Genomic DNA, 19,745 nt, shown 5'->3' on the forward strand with positions numbered 1-19,745 from the left:
TGCCCGGAGACGTGAACGTAGAAGGGAACGGAAATAGGCCCCACAGTTGCAGGACGCCTCCCCAGCCAACCTCCCCTCCCTGGTATTGAAGATGACGACTTTCGCCAGGGCCAGGAGGAGGTTGACGAGGAGGTCCCGCGACTTTGTGGGGCCACGGACAGGGTGTACATAAATAAACAAGTGTGGGGAAAAGTGCAGCCAGAACCTCAGCAGGAGGTTCTGGAGGAGCCGGAAGAGGGGCTGCAGCCTGGCGCACTCCAGGTACACATGCGCCAGGGTCTCCCTCATGCCGCAAAAGGGGCAGGTGTCGGGGCAGGGGGTGAACCGCGCCAAGAACACGCCCGTGCTCACGGCTCCGTGCAGGAGCCGCCAACTGATGTCCCCGGTGGGCCGTGGGGTCAAGGTGGAATACAGGCTGGCCCGCCAGGGGTCCCCACCCTCTAGAGGTGGCAGCAGGTCCCGCCATTTGGTGTCGGGGCGGGACGCGAGGGCGGGGAAGTGAAGGGTGTGGAGCACGAGCGTGTAAAGGTAGACTCTCGGCGCGGTTCGAAAGGGGACCGGCTGCAAATCACGCAGCCGGCTCGGTGCGTAGGGAGGAGCGGGCTCGCGGGGCTGGGGCCCGATGGAGAGCGCCGGAGGGCCGGGGCTGAGGGGCGGGCGGGGAGTGCCCTCTCCCAGGACCCGCACGAGATAGGCGTGAGCAGCGGGGGGCAAGGCTGCCCTCACCTCCTGGAGTACGCGCCGGGGGGTTCGAAGGGTGGAGAGCCCCATGCGCCGAGCCAGCGCGTGGGGATCCACCCAGTCCCCCCGGGCGTAGTCCAGGAGGTCTCCGATCTTGGTGACTCCCGCCAGGACCAGCCTCCGTCGCACCGAGGGGGTCTCCGCTACCTGCACACCACTCACGACACAAAGGGTCAGCTTACTCCAGGACACAACTGACTTCCCCCATTTACAACTTCCCTCAGAACCCCCATCCTCGCCCACCTGGCTGTCACTTCCTTAGACACCAACACCCCTCATGATGACAGGCTAGCTGAGTGCCTCACCTATACACATGATAATGGACAATCTTAACTATCCATCCCAAACCCATCCACTTGCTATAAGAAAATCTGGATTCAGGGATGAGGGTGAACTTGAAAACACAATGCTGATAGTGTAGTTATCTTCAAAGGGCCAGCTGAGCGCTGAAACCACATTTTTTTTCCTTTTAGAGGTAAAACAAAATTCCATAGCAATAGCAGATTCACCCATTAAAAAAAGACATCTCTTTTAATCTCAGGTTACCGTGTTTTACATCCCAAGATCCGTTCTCTAGCTGTGCAGAAGAAGCATTAAAAACTGTTTAAGCGGCATTGAATGAATACAAATAAAACATATTGAACCACATTCTCCTTTTTCTCCCAGTGGTGTACCTCTAGTGCCTTCAGTGGGGCACTCCTACTTCAGAGTGAAAAGTAAATCAGAGCTAGTGATGTTATATGACATGCCAATGCAACAAGCTAAACTTTATTGCGAAGGGCTGGCTTTTTCCAGACTCTTATTTCCAAGGCCAGGACATAAAATGATGCTTATGCTCTTTACCTTACAGTTTCATTTGCTGTCTGCTTTAAAAACAACTACTTACTTTGCTAGTCGCAAAGAGTAGCCATTTTTTTAATCCTATCATAAACTTGATTAAGTTCCTGTCATAGATATAACAGCAAATGACTTTCCTGTAAACTAGTTTTTGTTTTTAAATTTACATCTGGCAAACGCATAGTTTTCTTATGAAACTAACTAGTGATAACTGTGTTTACTCTGATCCTACTGGTTTTTTTTTTTCTTTTTTAAAGGCAAAGCGAGGGGAGGGGGGGTGAGTTTATGAATTAAGCTACTCACTCTATTTTTAATCTTGGTTAAACTGACAATCTTGCCCTTACATCATCACACTCCAAACTGACCTGAGATAAAGTATGAGGAGAACAGTTTGGGCTAAAATAGGTTAATAAACACAATAACCCCAAGAAATAACACATTGGCAGCAATTACCAACCCATTTAAAAATTAATGATGAACAGTAGCTTTTCCCTTTTTAAATTCTCAAGGAACATGTAGCTCTAACCATAATGGATGAAGCAAAAAGTAATTGGAAAAACTATTTCCTTGTCATCAGAAGGGATTATTAAAGGAGACTATCCCAGATGCAATTAGATTAATTTGATTATCTATTTTGCTGTCCATGAAAGACCTTATAATAATGTTTCATTGTCTTCATGTAGACAGATGCAGCGTTTAAAAAAAAAAAAAAAAAAAAGTGACAGCATACTAATGAATGACAATGAGGTTATTTTTCAGAAAAAATGCTTTTGTAGCCACGAAAGAGAAAAACTGCTGTCGATATGTTTTTGCTGCAAGAAATAGTCATGTTTGGTGCGGAAGCTGATTTAATAAAAGAAAGTATTTTGTTAAGATACTATCCATGGATGCAGCTTTGCCAGCCTGTTTGGAACCCCATAACACTGAAATATACCTGTCTGCACTTCGATAATCCCAGTTTGTAATGGAATTAGGCACTTTGGAATGTGGGCATCGAAGGGCCACATTTTTATGGTTTTGCTCAACTGCAGTTTTCTGCTGGGAACGCTAAACATTATGAACTTTGTTTCCTTTGTGTGGCATCCTTTAGCCTTAGCGCATCAGCTTTACCATAGTCTTCGTGATGCTAAGGGAATAACATTGCAGGTAAAAAAAAGGTTGCAAGTATCTGAAAGACTGTTTATAACTGGTGCCTCCTTAGAACCCATTTAGAGGAGTCATGCCTGGCAAATTTTGATTTTTCTTCTATCTAATCTGTTTAGGTATTAATACCATGCTCCTCTCCATGGTGTCAGAGTGTTTCCAGTGAGCTGTTCCACATTTATTATGGTGCCAACTACAAAGAAAGTGATATAAACACATCTTGTTCTGACAGGGTAACTTTTATTAATAATGCACATGAATGTCACACCTAGTAGGCGTCAGTCCTTTTTCACACACTAAGACTTCGTGGAGAATAAACTAGAAACGCAGAAAGTTCAATGAAGCTAAAGACACACATATGTAGGTGGGTCCATTTTGGATTTTTTTTTTCTCTCCCATGATTTCCCATGAATGTGTCTCTACAAATTAAATACATTGAGAAATACAGTAGAAAGAATATATTTACAGTCAATTATAATGGGCACTGCCAACATAACCAATAACAAAAATAAAACAAAAGATTTTTCAAGTTCCTTGCATGCTTTTTTCCCCACAGAGATTTTTAAATACGATTTTGTTTTTTTAAAAAATACAATAAGGAAATAATTACATTCTTAATATGAGAACATTATCTTACAACATACAATCAAACCTAATTAATTTGGAAGTGTCTAAAAATGAAAAACTGACACTAAATTAAGTATTCTCTGTTAGAAAAATCGAAACACCAAAATCATCCAAAAAAACCAAAAAACCCCCAAACCTTTGGTCTCCCCAAAATTATGATCTGATATTTTAAAAAGCACCTGATACAGTAATAGGAGTTTGTTTAGGAAGCACCTGTGTAATATTTTCTCTAAAGATTCAGACGTATGTTGATTTACAATAAAAGAGTTTTCTCTTTAAAATATCAAACTGTCCTATTGCTGAGTTTGCCTGGTGATTTTGAAATTTCAAAACTACAAAAATACAAACTCTGTTGCTTTTTATTAAAAATTGCACAGTTAGAGTAACACAAAAATGAGTATTTCACAGCACCAAATGTGTTCTGGAAAGAGGTTATTTTTGGAGTTTGGTACATTTACTTACTTACAATATCTTGGCCATTATATAGAATAATCTTAACTAGTATACTAATTGCAAAATATTAGCAATGTACTTGCACATTTAGTTACAGTATATATTTGGGGAGGAACTGTCCCAGTCAGGGGAGAAAGAGCGAACAGCTAATCTTGTCCATAATATTTAATTTAGAACAGGCATTTAGGGGTTCCATTCTTAAAAGGTGCATGTGGCAGAATGGAAGAATCATTAAATGGAGTTGTGAATCTTATCAGCAGTGTACAATTTCTGTTTGCTTAAAGGAATTTGCGCACTTATCTCAGGCATGAGATAAAAATTTAGCCCCACCCTTCCTACAAGTCACACTTCACTGTGGGGAAAAAAATTACAGAGCCAATATCTGGAGGGAAAAATTCGTTAGAGTATCAGCTGTTATGTTATTGATGTGGGACCAATTATTAATGCCGACTGTTTCAGCGTGAGACAAGTTGACTAGAGGCCTAATTTGCATCATAAATATGTACAGATATAAATTAAATATTTAGTGAAATATACAAATAAATAACTTTTGAAGTAAAAAGCCTAAATGAACTTATTTTTGCATCAAACTTTTTTCCTGATGTTTCTGGGATACGCTATAACATTGTAGTCCATATCATGCAGCATAACTTGTGCCTTTCACTTAGATAATGTTAATGTCAATCTAAAACACAATACAATAGCCAGCTTTGAATAAGAGGCAATGCTGACATTTATTTCCCTACTGTATTTGTATTATTGTGGCCCTTAAAAAAGCCACACTATTGGGATGCAGAAAGGCCTACCGCCATTTTGCGTCCTGATCCTGCACCATTGAGGGAGCCTTCTCATGGACTTTAATGTGTAATCAAAATCAGACCCTTAGTAGGGGGTCATTATGACCCACTCTTTCAAAAGTGCTCAGGGCCCACAAATGGGGCCAGATTTTCAGGAGCTGCTGGGCACTGAACATTTTAGCCTATGGTCGTAAGCCTGCGGTTTCACGCATGTGTAACACCCATGGATATCCCTTTGTACTGTACTCTTCAGTTTTACATACCCGTGTACATTTACAAAGCTGTGTAAATTATTACCAATGACAGAGCAGGACAGGGCCACCAAGTGATCTGTTCTCCTCTTGATGTGTGTATCTGCTATGCTGCCAACTCCTGTGTTTTTAATCAAGAAACTGGTGATCTCTGGTGCTTTATTTGAAGCCCCAGCACCTGGAGACAAATGATTATGTCAAAATCTCAATTTTAGTTTCAAGCCCTCCTGATCGTGGAGATAATCTTGAAAATGTGACCTGAGTACATTAAAGGCTTGAAAAACAGAAGACAAATAGAAAGAACTCTTTATAAAAAAAAAAAAACAAAAAAACCCCCCAAAAAACCCAAAAGTTTCATGATTTTTAAGCCAATCTCATTATTTTGAGGGCTTGACTCATGACTTTTGAACAAGTGGTTTGGCAATAAGGCATCTGACTTCTCAGCAGAGACGTGCATAAAGGGAGAATAGATTTCTGCCTTTTTCACAGACTAAAAGGAAAACCCTGTTTCTTGGCAAACACAAAATGAGTCCTCAATTTTTTTTTGTCACTTCTTACTCCATCATCATCATGATGTAAAAAGGAGATTGGAAATTCACATTTCCTCAGTCTGCCCTTCTCAAAAATATTATCCAAGATCTGAAAGGACTGCAGGAAGCAAATACAAACAGTGATATAGAACTTGACTTTAACAATGTTATAACAAGCAAAACAAAACTGCGTGAGCTTTTTAAAGTTGCTGTTATTTAAAAATTAATTTTAGCGGCTGTCAGAGGGATTTTTTTTGGAGGTGCAGAAATGAAGCAACATATAAAAAGCACTTTGTTGCCTTTTTAAAATCATGAACAAATAATTTTTAGACTACATGAAAAATGTTTGAAGATGACAGGTGCTTTGGAACAACAACAACAACAACAACAACAAAAATAACAACACATTAAAATGCATGGCAGCTTTTTCTGTCCTGATGACAAAAGCATCTGTCTAAAATGTATCAAAAATTCTTCACAGCTAAGTTGTGTCATTCCATAGTCATATTATAACCACGGAGAAAAAAGTGGCGGGGAAGGGTTCCTGACTTCCCAGCTTAAACAAGTCATGTCATCCCTATGGAACCATTTCTTCAATCTCCTGCCAAGTGAACAGGTAAGAACTGAATGAATCATAATGAACAAGCTTGCGAAGAGTCCTCTCTCAGGTGTGGAATTCTGAAAGTCAAAATTAGCCTTACTAGTACAACATAGCTAAACTTATATGATTTCATCTGGGCCTCAAACATGCATCAGTCAGCATTTCCATTCAGGACTTTTGATGCCATGTCATTTACATTGTTGATTTGACCTCTTTCAGCAACGTAACTTTCAATTGCAACAATATGCGCCTTTCTACTAATATTTTTACAAATAAAGTTGGAAATAAAGAGTTACAGGTAATAAAAGGGGCACACTTAGTTACACAGTAATACAGTAGAGAGTACAGTCAAATGAGGGCCAAGCTACTGTTAACTGAACATAATTATAAAACCTCAGCACTTGACACCACTTTACAGGTGAGTCTTGAGGCAGTCTATGTCTTGGTCCATACGAAGTAAGGCCTTTAAGCAAAGTAAAGAAGTCTGCAATGCTTATGTTCCGTTTTTCAGCTCCCATTCCTAGAAGAGGAAAATAAAAGAGAAGGAAATGTTATAGAAATCTAAGCCCACTGAAGTGAGTGGGAGTCTTTCCACAGCCTTCAGTAGGCTTTGGATGAGACCTTATACCACAAGTTAAGAGAATAGTTGTCAGCATTCCTAAAGATTTGTATTTTATTCTACAATTTGGAAAGAGATAAGCAAGCTGAGGAAATACGTCCCATTCTGTATAGTTTCTACTAAACTGGAGCTGCATATTGCAGTTTTCTGGTACCTGTGGTGCATAGCAGGAAAAGAAACGAGCCTTCTCTGTAAAACTGCAGACTGTATGTGGGAACAAATATACACAATGCACTCAAATTACAAAGCATTAAGCAATGCTGCATGCCCAGCCTTATGCAAAAAATAGGGAGGCAGACTTCAGATACAACAGCAACAGCTGATTGTTATGGGCTTTCTGATGGACTCTGTCCAGGATAAAGGAAATAGCAGATGCATCTGCTCTGTAGGGAGTTCACAAGAAATGTTTGATTGTTGTATCAGCAAGAGCAGTTGAAGTCCCTTGAGTGAGCGACACACACTTCCCTAGAGACGGTCTGTTAAATTCAAACATTTGACACACCTGTTTGTATTTCTCAACAGTAAGTCTGATGGCTTACTGCCATTGCAGTGCAATTCATTCCATGAGTCTTGTAGCTTTTCTTTATTGCAAGTTTTGCTGTTTGATTTTAATGACAGTAAGCCTGCTCCTCCAAGTATCAAATCCAGCCCACATCTCTGTGGTCACAGAGATGCTCCTGGCAGAACTGCTGTGATTCTGATGTGTAAGGGGAGTTGCATTTGCGGAGAGGGCACACAACACACATGCAGGGCATGACCCAGATCTGCAGGGCTCCCTGAACAACTGCATAAAGGGCACAGGACATGGGGAAGGGATGGGCTGAGACAAGAAGATCTACTGTGTACTAATTGTTTGAATCACCCCCTCCAGCCAGGGCATGCTGAAACCATGAAGCCATAGTCTTTGGGCTGAAGTAATATCTATGGAACAATTACACAGCTGATTCAGAAGTGAGTGAGTGAGAGAGAGAGTGTGTGTGTGTGTGTGTGTGTGTGTGTGTATATGTGTGTGTGTGTGTGTGTGTAATTCTTTCCCCCCCATTCCCACTGCAGAGATAGAATAATAGAAAGGCAGGGCTGGAAGGGACCTCAAGAAGTCATCTTATCCATCCCCCTATGCTGAAGCAGGGCCAAGTAAACCTAAATCATCCCTGACAGGTGTTTCATAGAATCATAGAGTTGGAAGGGACCTCAAGAGGTCATCTAGTCCAACCCCCTGCTCAAAGCAGGACTAACCTCAGCTATCATCCCAACCAGGGCTTTGTCAAGCCTCAGCTTAAAAACCTCTAAGGATGGAGATTCCACCACCTCCCTAGGTAACCTATTCCAGTGCTTCACCACCCTCCTAGTAAAAAACTTTTTCCTAATGTCCAACCTAGACCTCCCGCCCTGCAACTTGAGACCGTTGCTCCTTGTTCTGTCATCTGCCACCACCGAGAACAGCCTAGCCCCGTCCTCCCTGGAACCCCCTTTCAGGTAGTTAAATGCCGCTATCAAATCCCCCCTCACTCTTCTCTTTTGCAGACTAAACAAGCCCAGTTCCCTCAGCCTCTCCTCGTTAAGTCCTGTGCTCCAGCCCCCTAATCATTTTTGTTGCCCTCTGCTGCACTCTCTCCAACTTGTCCACATCCTTTTTGTAGTGGGGGGCCCAAAACTGGACACAATATTCTAAATGCGGCCTCACCAATGCCGAATAGAGGGGAATAATCACTTCCCTTGACCTGCTGGCAATGCCCCTCCTAATGCAGCCCAATGCCATTAGCCTTCTTGACAACCAGGGCACACTGCTGACTCTTATCCAGCTTTTTATCCACGGTTACCCCCAGGTCCCTTTCTGCAGAGCTGCTGCCCAGTTCGTTGGTCTCCAGTCTATAGCTGTGCATGGGATTCTTCCTTCCTAAGTGGAGGACTCTGCACTTATCTTTGTTGAACCTCATTAGATTTCTTTTGGCCCAATCCTCCAGTTTGTTTAGGTCACTCTGTATCCTATCCCTACCTTGCAGGGTATCCTACCATTCCCCCTTAGCTTAGTGTCGTCCGCAAACTTGCTGAGGGTGCAATCTACCCCATCCTCCAGATCATTAATAAAGATGTTGAACAAAACCGGCCCCAGGACCGACCCCTGGGGAACTCCGCTTGTGACCGGTTGCCAGCTAGACATGGAGCCATTGATCACTACTCGTTGAGCCTCGTTGAGGTTTGTCTAACCTGTTCTTAAAAACCTCCAACAATGGGGATTCCACAGCTTCCCTTGGTACTTAACTAAACTATCCTCATAGTTAAAAGTTTTTCTAATATAACTTGGGCTTGAAGCTGGATTCCTGAATTTGTCGCTCATTCCATAATCTTTTAAAGATCTTTCTCACTGACAACAAGTAAATATCTGTTGCTGCTGCTTGAGAGCAATAATTTACCTCGTAAGATAAACAGGTGCGTTACTCTAACTGCATGCTGCATGATCATTTTTGCTGTTACGGTCCCAGCAGAGCAACTGGGGTGACCCATAGCTGGTGTCCCTTAAGCAGGCATGAACAGAACAGGCTCCAGAATATGAACTTTTAGATTTGGGTTTGTCTGTTAAGCATAAGCCTCTCCCCAACTCTGTTACTCTCTGCAACACCCCCCTCAGGCCCCTGTATCATCAAAGGTATTTCTCTAAGGGTGCCACAAGTTTGAGAGTCTCTCTGCTAGGAGGAATTAGAACAGAGCAGCCCATCTGTTTCCCCTTTCAGAGGTGTGCACTGCGCTCCAGAGTAATCTCTAACCAGACAGGCCCCGAAGCCTGAGAGATTTGCAAAGAGCAGCCACTCCAGCAGAGTGTGCACAGCCCTGAAGTTACACTGTGCCATATAACACACAAAGGAGGGAAGCAACAGATAAAAGGGCTCATAGCAGAGAGAGTCAGAGCGTCAGGGGTTAGAGATAGGACAGACAGAGTTGGGGGAAAAGAGTTAAAATGGAGGAAGACAAAGGGTAGAAATAAAAAGATGAAAAGGATCAGATAAGTATCCAAAATTCTCAGGGCTTATGCAGCCACATCCTGACATTCTGAGATTTATCCATTACCAGCGACTTTAATGTTAGCACAGCCATGAAATCTGCCTCACTCCCACACACTATGATGGACGTTACATATGTTGAACCAAATTCCACTTTTAAGATACTCACATGCAACTCCCACTGATTAGTCAATCATTAAGGGCCAAATGGGCCCATAGGCTTACTCATAACTGCACAAAGCCAAAACGTTAAGTGCCAAATTCCCCCCTCATATATGTTAATTCAACTCCCACTGAAATCAATGTGAGTTGCAGATGCATAGCTAATGGAAGAATTTGGCTGTATCTAGTTGTGAATGAGCTCAGTACACTTTGGGTTGTATTATCTAACTCAGCTAAATTCACTGTTAATATTTGGAGTATGAAGTTTTATGAAAAGGTGGCAACACCTGTTAAATCTGTATTCAATTATTTTCCATTGATAGAAAAGTAGCTTGATATCCTTTTAAATAGTTTAATCCTACATCCAAGATTCTTTCAGGAGAGACTCGGATTAACCAGTAGTGTTCTTTAAATCTTCCATTCACAATCAATAGAACAGATTTTGCCATATGGCACTATTCTGAGCAACTCTTGTAGGTTGTAAAACATATAAGTAAGTGAAGAAATAATTTGCAAATATATAGTCTCTTTCATCCCAAGAACTTTACATTTTACAAATGGGGAAACAGGCACAGAGCGGGTTAGTGGCTTGCCTTGTCGCACAATGAGTTTGTGGCAGAGCAGGAGAGCCCAGCTCTTCTTACCCTCAGTTGCATGTTCTAACTACTAGATGGCATTCCCTCACCAATGCTTTGCTAAAATACATTTGTAAATTCTGCTGCTTTCAACACTGAAAACATATATAATGGAGGAAAAAGAATATATATCTTAGCACTAATGAAATATTAAAATGCTTCCTAAAATACAAGTATGGCTGTTTTAGACAAAATAACAGAATGTACTATGAAGAACAGAGGTGTAGGATTAATGCTTATAACTGCAGTTAGCAATGAACGGACCAAAACAACACAATGATCTCAGATCCTTGCCAGCAGTAACACCCCTTTTTACATGCTGTACCAATTGTTCAGTAACATACCTTTACTAGCCAACTCAGCCAGCCCCAGAGAACTGTCAGGAAAATCCCATTTAGCATAAAGCACAAGTAACACATGTATTAAAGACTATATTAATGGGGTAGGAATGCAAAGTTTCATCCAGGATCTAGTCAGAACAAATTAAATTCATCTGATTTCTACTTTAATTGTACAGCAAGAGTGGTTGCTTGCACAGTACATTTTCAATTACTACAGACTAGAACTATTTAGCTCTTACATCAGCTGACAATGATTATAAGTGCTATTCTTTTGATTACTGAAGTTTTGGGTTTAACAATGACACTAAATGCTTATTGACTAAACCCATTAGTGTAATGGTGAAGGGATTAAAGGGCCAGTCTGTATCACAGGCCATTTACAGTGAACTCCATAAAAGAACAGACAGACACAGAGTAAAATCTGTCGTTTGATTCCCCAAATTCACCCCGTTCAGAGGATCAGCACAAAACCAAGCACCACCTAAATCCTCCATTCAGGCGTGAATTTCACAGATAGGAATTTAAGCAGCAGGAACCAATCTCTCCTGCACCATGAATAAAGGAGAGATGAGAAACATGTAATGAGGGACAGGGGCAGAAGAAGAAAGACAAAGAGATCTTCTTCTCACCTTTGCTTTTCGTAGGACGTGGCCTCGACACGGAGAATTACTTGATGAAGGAGGTCTCTTCAGCACCGCTGCACTGTTCACTGGTATTGAGCATTCAGTATCACTTGTATCACAGCTGGAGATGGGGGAGTTTTCCAAAGTTCGGTGCTTGAGAATTGGAGACTGACACAGAGCAGACAGAATGAAAATCTCAGACTGGGCAAAGTTTTCTCCAAATATTCATGTAAAAAAGATTTATTTATTTAACTTTAGAATTGCAGAAAACTACAAGAATTGTTTTAAGGTTATGAAAAGTACATTGACAGACAGGCCTTTCCCAACATGAATCATACTCAATAGGACAGCAAATGGCATTTCCTGAATGAGCAAAACAAAAGGAAATGAATAATTATATACCCTGAGATGGCTGCTTCAGTTCCCTCTAAGGCTATGGCTATACTCACGGCCGCACAATCAACACCATCCGATCGATTCACTGGGATCGACTGAGCAGAAGTGGAGACCCACTCAATCGACGCGGAAATCAATGCTGCTAATCCACCCCCGCGAAGAAGAGTAACGCTGTGTCGACGGGAGGGCATTTCCCGTCGGCACAGTGACGTGAAGACATTGTGTTAAGTAGAAGTTAGGAAGTCGTTGGATATACGCAACTATGTAGCTTGCATATCTTTTGTTGACTGCCACTGAATTTTGTGGCAAATGTAGACATAGTCTTAATGACTAAATGACAAGTGACTAGGTGACCCAGCATAGTGAACCTATACAATAACTGACCATTGAACTAACACAATAATTTTGTCCATATTGACTCATGTGATATTAAAGGTCTGTAGATGTTAAGCTTTTTGGGGGGGAAGGAACTGTCTCTTATTATGTGTTTATACAGCTCCTAGTACAATGTGGCCCTGGCCTCTAGGTACTTCCATAATACAAATGATAACATATGTTTCCTATAATTCCATACACATCAACTCAATTTCATTGTTCAAGTGGACACCAACACATGCGGGCGAGCAATGAAAATAATTTAGAAAAGAGCTTGGCTGCTTTATTTTCATGGGTTTATGGATCTGATGCCTAATCCCGCAAGATGCTGACCACTCTCAACTCCAGTTCACTTTTCTGGATGTAGTGAGTGCTCCACCCTCCTGTCTCACAGGATCGAGCCCCGCGGGAGCGGGAGCTTTTCTGAAATCATTCGGCTGTGGACTTACCTGTGGGCTTGAGGTTCCTGATTTGGGCTCAATTGCCAATCCCAGTGTGATGCCTCCAGCCAAGGCTTTCCTCAGGCACTCTTTCACCTCAGTTAGTTCTAACTCCAGATTCACACGCTCAGTCTCCTTCAGCTTACATTCCTCTTCCAGCTTCTTCAACTTATCTTCGAGAATCACTTGAGTCTTCCTGCCTGAAATCCAGAGACAGGCTAAAGTTGATGGACTCGCTGATAACAGGGTTCATTTATTTACAAAAAGGGAACAAATGCTTTAAAACAATTGACTAGCTAGCCACACACACAGTAAGGTTTCAGCCTCATTCAAGTAAAATGTTTCACGCTTCAGACAATACTCAGTGCTTCATCTGGGGTGCCATCCTGGGACAATTGTTCAAGTTTCTAGCCATGTAATTTTTCAGCTGGTCTCTGTACCACAAAAATGGAAGTAACCAGTGATTTAGAACAAAACGGTGACCTTTTCTACTTCTCTGTGAGCTGCTGATAATTGTAAGTGCATTTAACTCAAAAATATGCTATAATAGCACAAATGTATTTGTATAGCAATTATAGTCTATTCTATATATTTTAACACAAAAACTGAACTTCATAAAATGTTTGGCCTGTAGCATGCAGTTTGGATTTTTGAAAAATATGTTTCAGGCTGCAGGAAAAAATTCCATTTCGTTAACTAGCATTCTCGGCGTGCCCGGCTCTAACACAACAAGGCACTTCATACCAGCATTGACTTCAATGGCAGCTCGCATGTCTTTCCTTTCTTTTCGGAGCTGAGCCAACCTATTCCGCAGAGCTTCCTTCCTCCTTAGCAATTCCTCCTCCTTGGTTTGTAACCTCTTTGCATCTGCTTCGACGCGGTTCTTGCCATATTTGTACTGATCAGCATCTGTATAGCAAGATTAAAGTGTCATGATGATTTTATTCCATTCACTCCTACTCTTAATGGCTCAGAATCTAGGAATGTCACTAATCAGAATCTGAGATGGGACAAATAAATATCTCAAATACAAACACCCCTGAACTTCCTGGTCTCAACGTCGTGACTTGGGCCTCTCTCCAGTCTCTTAGATTAAAATAAGCAGTGAAACAATCCTTCATCTATCCATCAAATCCAAACCCACATAAACCTTTTGCAATGTCTGAGAAAATTGGGTTAATTTTAACTTTTCTGTTTTCACTTTTCCCCACACTTCTTGATTCCTGCTGAGATTTGTTTTCAAGATACTTCTGGAAGAAACAGAAATACCAGACACCTTACAAGATAACTGTTCTATGAATTCCTGAGAGTGCAGACAAAACAGTTTTTGAAAAGCATGCAAAACTTTCCCTCTCCTTATCCAGACCGAATCTCTGAACTCTTGGAAGCAGACCTGAGTCTTAACTGAATGGTGAATTTGGAAAAACTCCCAGTTTTCCAGCTTTGCTCCTCCTCCATTTCCACCCCAGGCAAAAGGCTGAGGTCCCCAGGCATGTACCTCTTTTCTCCCAGTAAGGGTAGACTCTGATGAAATGACAGTTGTCTCCCCCTCTTTTCCTCTGCGTAGGAAACTCCTTAGCCCAAACTCCTCTGGCCTAAATCAGGGATCTTCACAGACCCCTTTCTTGGAGAATGGGGGCTGGACCTCAGAAGATTTTTTTATATATGTTTCAAACCTATTGGGTTCCACAAAATGTCAAGGTATTTTATAACCCTCCAAATTTAGAATTAAATCTTTAGATTATTAAATCCCATGCTTGTATAGATTAATTTCTGTAGGACGCTATTACATTTTTATAAAATGCCATTAGTTTCATCCCTATTATTATCATCATTATTATTAAACATTTATATTGCAATAGTACTACAACCAGGTTGGGCCCCAAGAACTTTCCAGAAGACTTTTCCAGAAGACCATGGCATGAGAAATGTAGTAACAGACTCTTCCAAGTAAAAATGCTGAATTAAGAGGGTACTAGTACTTACTCTCACTTGGCCCTAAAGCAAGAAAAATGCACTCTTGGAAGTTCTCCTGGCTTCCCTCCCTCTTGCTTAAAAATGCCACACCACCACATAAGATTACTGGAATTGCTTTTTAAGTTGCTGAATTCAGGATAAAACAAAATTATTCTTCTCTTTGTCCACCATTAGATGTCACCAAAGTTAGTAAAAATGCAATGAATAAGAATAAGTGGCAGAATAAGTTGCATGAGCAACAACATGAGCTTTAATACTTCAGTATAAGATAGAGAGACAGACAGACAGACATGTATTTAGTGTCACACATTTTGTTTAAACAGCTTTTTTTTGGTGCTCAAAATGTACTTAAAATAAGGATTATTTTAAAATACTCAGGTGTCATAACATGCATTTTTAGCCATGCTAAAAGGGAACATAACAGAGAAATATACAGTTAGGAACATTAAAAAGTGGAGAAGGCCAGAGAAGCTCATTACAGAATTCACACAATTCTGTTCAGTTTTAGTCTTAGATTTGAGACCCACAAAACCTGTTCAAATATTCCTGGATCTTTTGAGTGGATACAATTGTATAATTAGTATCTTTGAAAAATTACATTTTACGACAGAAATCATGAGTAAGATAGGTTTTGAAAGGAGAAGCCTACTTCTACAAGACTTTTACCATTATCTCAAAAATTCATACCAACAGCCAATGAACCATGTGTTTGAACCAGTTATTTTTTTGCCTGTTTTAGATAATAAAATTCTCAAGGGAGAGATCAGATGCACTTATGCATTTATACAGCTCCAAGCACACAGCTGATGCTTACCTAATAATTCCATATGTTATTAAAATGATAACCAGAGATACCGGGACTGATTCTGATCCAGTTTTACATGGACTTCAGTAGAGTTACTACTCCTCATTGACTCTGATGTAAGTCGGATCAGAATCAAGTCTTCTGTCTGTCTTTTCATGGTGATGGTTATAAAAGAATCTACCTGCTAGCACCACCGGTCTGGGTCTTTACCTTGCCGGCTAGGTGGAAAGACATGTCATGTCTCCTAATGCCCACAATTACAAAGCAAAATCATTCAGGGATGCACTTACTTGATGCTGTACGTTTCACACATGACACTGATTCAGATTTCTTCTGCTGGTTGTTTAAAATTCTCCCTTTTCCCATGATCCCATTTGCAGCTGCAGGGCTTTTTTTGCCTTTAAACTGTTTGAAAACAAAGTATTTATGTAACGGGTAACTATTGTTGTATGGCTGGTGCAACAGTAACATTTTCACCAAGAACAAAGCTTGAAAGCCTTCCAGGAGGCTGTTCACATGTTTAATTGATTCTGTTGGAAACAGTGCATCCTCTAGAGACTGTATCATTGAGAATTGCCTATCCAGTAAGATCAGAGGCTAGTAATCACTGGGAATTGTTAGATTCTCTCCCTCTTCCATCTGTGGCAGCATCACAGTTTCTAATTTGTTCAAATTGTTTTTTAATCAAAACTGACATATTTCAAGAATGATGCTTTAATGGAGCCATGTGGTACTTTGTAACAATTTCATATTGCACAGCTCTATAAAAACATAGTGGTGATGCACGTGACTTTCATACCCATTCCAAGAAGTTGTAGAACCATCAGCCTTGCCCACTCATAGTGAGATACAATTTTAAATGATTTCTTATTTATTATCTGTCCTTATTAGGTACATTTCCTAGGACCTGCAATGCTATGGGACATGGATGCCATTTCAAAATTAAATAATTAAAACACATAACTTTATCTGTAAGGAATTAATGAACTGATTCTCTCCTAAGCTACCTCCATATACTGACCAACAAAGCAAACGCACTGAAAGAGACAAAATTAAGCTGGTTTTTGTACCACAGCCTTACAGTGGCTACACACAGGCTCTAGCAGACTACCAGACAATATAAGAAAATTTCAGAGCCACCGAGAATGCTCTGCTGCCAGCCTCTAGGAATGAAATCACAAGAACAGATAACAAGAGCATTCTGGCCAATCACAAGTTCTGCAATGTGAAACAGCCAAGTTATAGGGCACTTAGGGTTTTTGAGATGATAATCAGAACCATGGACTGTACTCAAAAGAAGAACTGGAGCTAGTGCAGAACACAGAAACAGCATTATGAGGTCACAGGGGGCTGCCCTGTTTCAAAGGCAGTTGCTGTATTCTGGACTAGCTGAAGCTTCAATGTAGTGTGGAAGGGGAGCCCTAAGTAGAATACATTGCTGCATTCTATCCTGGTGATGACAAACAGTGGCACTGGTCCCATCAGAAAGAAAAGACTGAAACTGAACTCACTGCAAGATGTAGTGACAGGGATGAAATTAATTTGTGTATCATGGGTACAAAGGGACATAATCAGAGCCCTGCCCACACTTGGTAACTGTTGGTAAATGTGGGCTTTTAACAACTACTGTACATTTAGGATATAGACACGGTACCATTGTGAGTTGTGCCAGATAATTTCTTTGAGTGTTTAGGCAAAGACACAGTCCCTGTCTATTCACACAGTATTGCGTTGATGCCATGCTATGTAATATTTCCTAATGGGGTCAAGATCCTAATTTCATATTTATTGCTAGAATTCCTTGTAGCAACCTGAGCAACAAGTTGCAAATGGAATCTGACAGGCAAGTTACTTACGGCTCGTTTCTGTCATCCTCAGTCAGGCTGAGTAGCTCCTTTACTGCCTAAGAAGCCACACTGAATTCACTGAATTCAACAGGGCCACTTACCATATAAGGTACTACACTGGGGGGAGTAAGGGTGGCAGAATCAGGCACTAAATGACTGGAGAGCAGTCTGCAGTACAGGCTGACTGCCATGCTAGCATGTGGGTTTCCTGTCGCTGCATGACTGAATACAGGGGATAGAATTATCCTTTTCTTTCTCACTTGTTTTTTCCATTAAAGTGAACTGATGTGAAATATATGCTGCTTTTGTCATTTTATCTGACTCTTGAAACATTATCTAATTCTTCAGAGCAGTACTGCAGAATAATTTATTACAAGACAATCAAGCAAAATAGCAGCTTCTTCACCAGACATGCAAATTGACTGGCTAAAACAAGCTCATGGAAAAACATGCTCTTCTTTTAACTGGTCAGTTAGACAAGGTCTACACTAGAAATTTTTGATGGTATGCCAATGTCAGTTAGGGACATGATTTCTTTTGCTGGCATAAAAGCTGTACCGACAACAGCACACTTTTTGTGAGCATAAACTGTCTACAGTAGGAGCGTTTGAAACCCTTTCTAGTGTAGACTAGGGCCCAGTGTTCCTATAATGACTAAAAAGGAATTGGTGAACCTTAGAGTGAAATTCACCCCTATACAAAAGGCCTGCAAAAGATCTATAGAAGTCCCATTTAAACAACCTTTTGAGCCCTATTTTGAAGGCTTAAGTGAGACCTAAGTGGTGCATAGCTTTTGTACTGATCCTCTACAAAGCGGAGAATTTCTTTGCTACTTACTAAATGAAGGATTCAAATGTTCTATAAAAGGCAGAGTACTGGATTCTCTGCACATACAAACAGCATGAATGTAGGAGGCTAGGATCTAAAAGTTAAGTATAATTTTTAAAAATTAAAAAAAAGGAAAAAAAATTGTTTTGGTTGAAGCATACTGCTGCCAGGTTATTTCAAAGATTTTCCCCTTAACAATACAATGAAAATCTCTGGTTAAATCTTTTAAGTCTAAAAACCTTTGCCTGTGGTTCTTGGAAGACAGTTCACTTGCTCTCGCACCTGTATCCACACACATGTTCCTTAAAGCACATATTCTGTTCATTTGTTTCTAGATGCTTTTGAAATATACAATGATAAAGTATGAATGAATTGGCAGTGCAGAGAGTAACCTACTCCTGCACTCTATTTTAACCCAAGAAAAGATGGGTCTAAACCAACATCCCTGAACTTTGCTGTTCAGGCTCATCCCTGGTTCTAACATTTTTATATCTATGCAGGCAGCTTTGAATATATTCATAGCTTTGTATGCATAAATAGACCAAACAAGTGGTCAGGTAAAGAATACATTATTATTTCAGATGCATCAAACAAGTAAAAGATTCCCTTCATTTTACTAATCTCTTTAAATTAGGTTAATAACCTGATTGAGAATTGTATGCCACTGTCCTTCACCATGGACTCAGATATGGTAATATAGCTTATGACTGCAATCAGGGAATCTTAAATATCTCAGGGGAAGAAAGCAACAGTCAACTGTAGTTACATTGTATGTTTCAGTAAAGTAATAACACACTTAGAACTAAAATGCCAAGTATTTCATCTAATAAAAACAAATTATTTAGGGGCCAAAATTTTCAAAGGGCAGTACACAGAAATTTGCACAAGCAACTGTTGCATGTGACAGTCCATGAAATATTTATATGCAATATTTTTGTTACAGTGGCAAGCTGTGCTGAAATGCCCAGTTGGAAATGTGCTGGAGCCAACTTAAAGCCAGAGGAAGGCCTGCCATCATACAGCTACATTTTGTTTGGAAAGTCATGCCTGTTGATTGTTTTGGCTATAGGAACAGCACCAAGAACATGCTAAGCAGACATTTTATGGACAAATAAGAAGATAGCACCGCCACTTCAGAATTTAAAATCTAGGTGGAACTCTTTTACTTGTACTGGGCCCATTTAAATTGCAACATTCTAGTGTTACAAGTGAAATAGTCCAAGATACAAACAGAAGGGTATTAAAAGGGTTTGTTACAGTATTAAATATTGTAGTACCTGAGAGACAGATCCCCTCCCCACAGCAGAGGTGTTAGTGACAGACTGAGCAGAGGACAGATTGGACGAGACAAGGTTTTTGTAATGGTTAGAGGAGAGTTTGTCAGCAGATAACCTATTGGCTTTTCTGTCAGCAGGTGGATAGCGCGCAAAGATTTGCGGAGACGGCAAGTTATCGTACAGGCCTGCGTTATCATAAAGCATTTCTTCTCCCATGTTCCTGCTACGAGAAGTAGGAAAGCCATCTTCCAGTTCCCACTGCAACACACACACTTTTGCTGTTAGCAAACAAAACATCATGCAGAATCTACGCAAAATTAAAACATAAGCAGGTTATTTAGAATAATTAAAACACCCTGAGTTTAGCAAGATTTTAATTTTTCCTGACATTTGAGCCAAACGTGGGTAGCTATGGTGTGTTCAGATGTCTGAGGAAAAGGG

At 40.7% G+C, this 19,745-nt stretch overlaps 1 protein-coding gene across 1 annotated transcript in view; it reads right to left on the reverse strand.

Moving 5' to 3' along the window:
* Positions 1-2,948: 2,948 nt before the first annotated feature.
* AFAP1 (actin filament associated protein 1) overlaps positions 2,949-19,745 on the reverse strand; it is a 155,747-nt gene continuing 138,950 nt past the window's right edge. Inside the window, exons 13-18 of the mRNA XM_067558865.1 lie at positions 19,305-19,562; positions 15,643-15,757; positions 13,315-13,479; positions 12,580-12,770; positions 11,366-11,527; positions 2,949-6,500 (exon numbers count right to left, since the gene is read on the reverse strand). Coding sequence (XP_067414966.1) covers positions 6,474-6,500; positions 11,366-11,527; positions 12,580-12,770; positions 13,315-13,479; positions 15,643-15,757; positions 19,305-19,562 — 918 coding nt within the window. The 3' untranslated portion in view covers positions 2,949-6,473. The remainder of the gene's footprint in view (positions 6,501-11,365; positions 11,528-12,579; positions 12,771-13,314; positions 13,480-15,642; positions 15,758-19,304; positions 19,563-19,745) is intronic.

The sequence above is a fragment of the Emydura macquarii genome, unplaced genomic scaffold (genome assembly GCF_026122565.2).
Source record: "Emydura macquarii macquarii isolate MOO-44397 ecotype Brisbane River unplaced genomic scaffold, CSIRO-AGI_Emac_v2 contig_2199, whole genome shotgun sequence".
In the NCBI taxonomy this organism is placed as follows: Eukaryota; Metazoa; Chordata; order Testudines; family Chelidae; genus Emydura; species Emydura macquarii.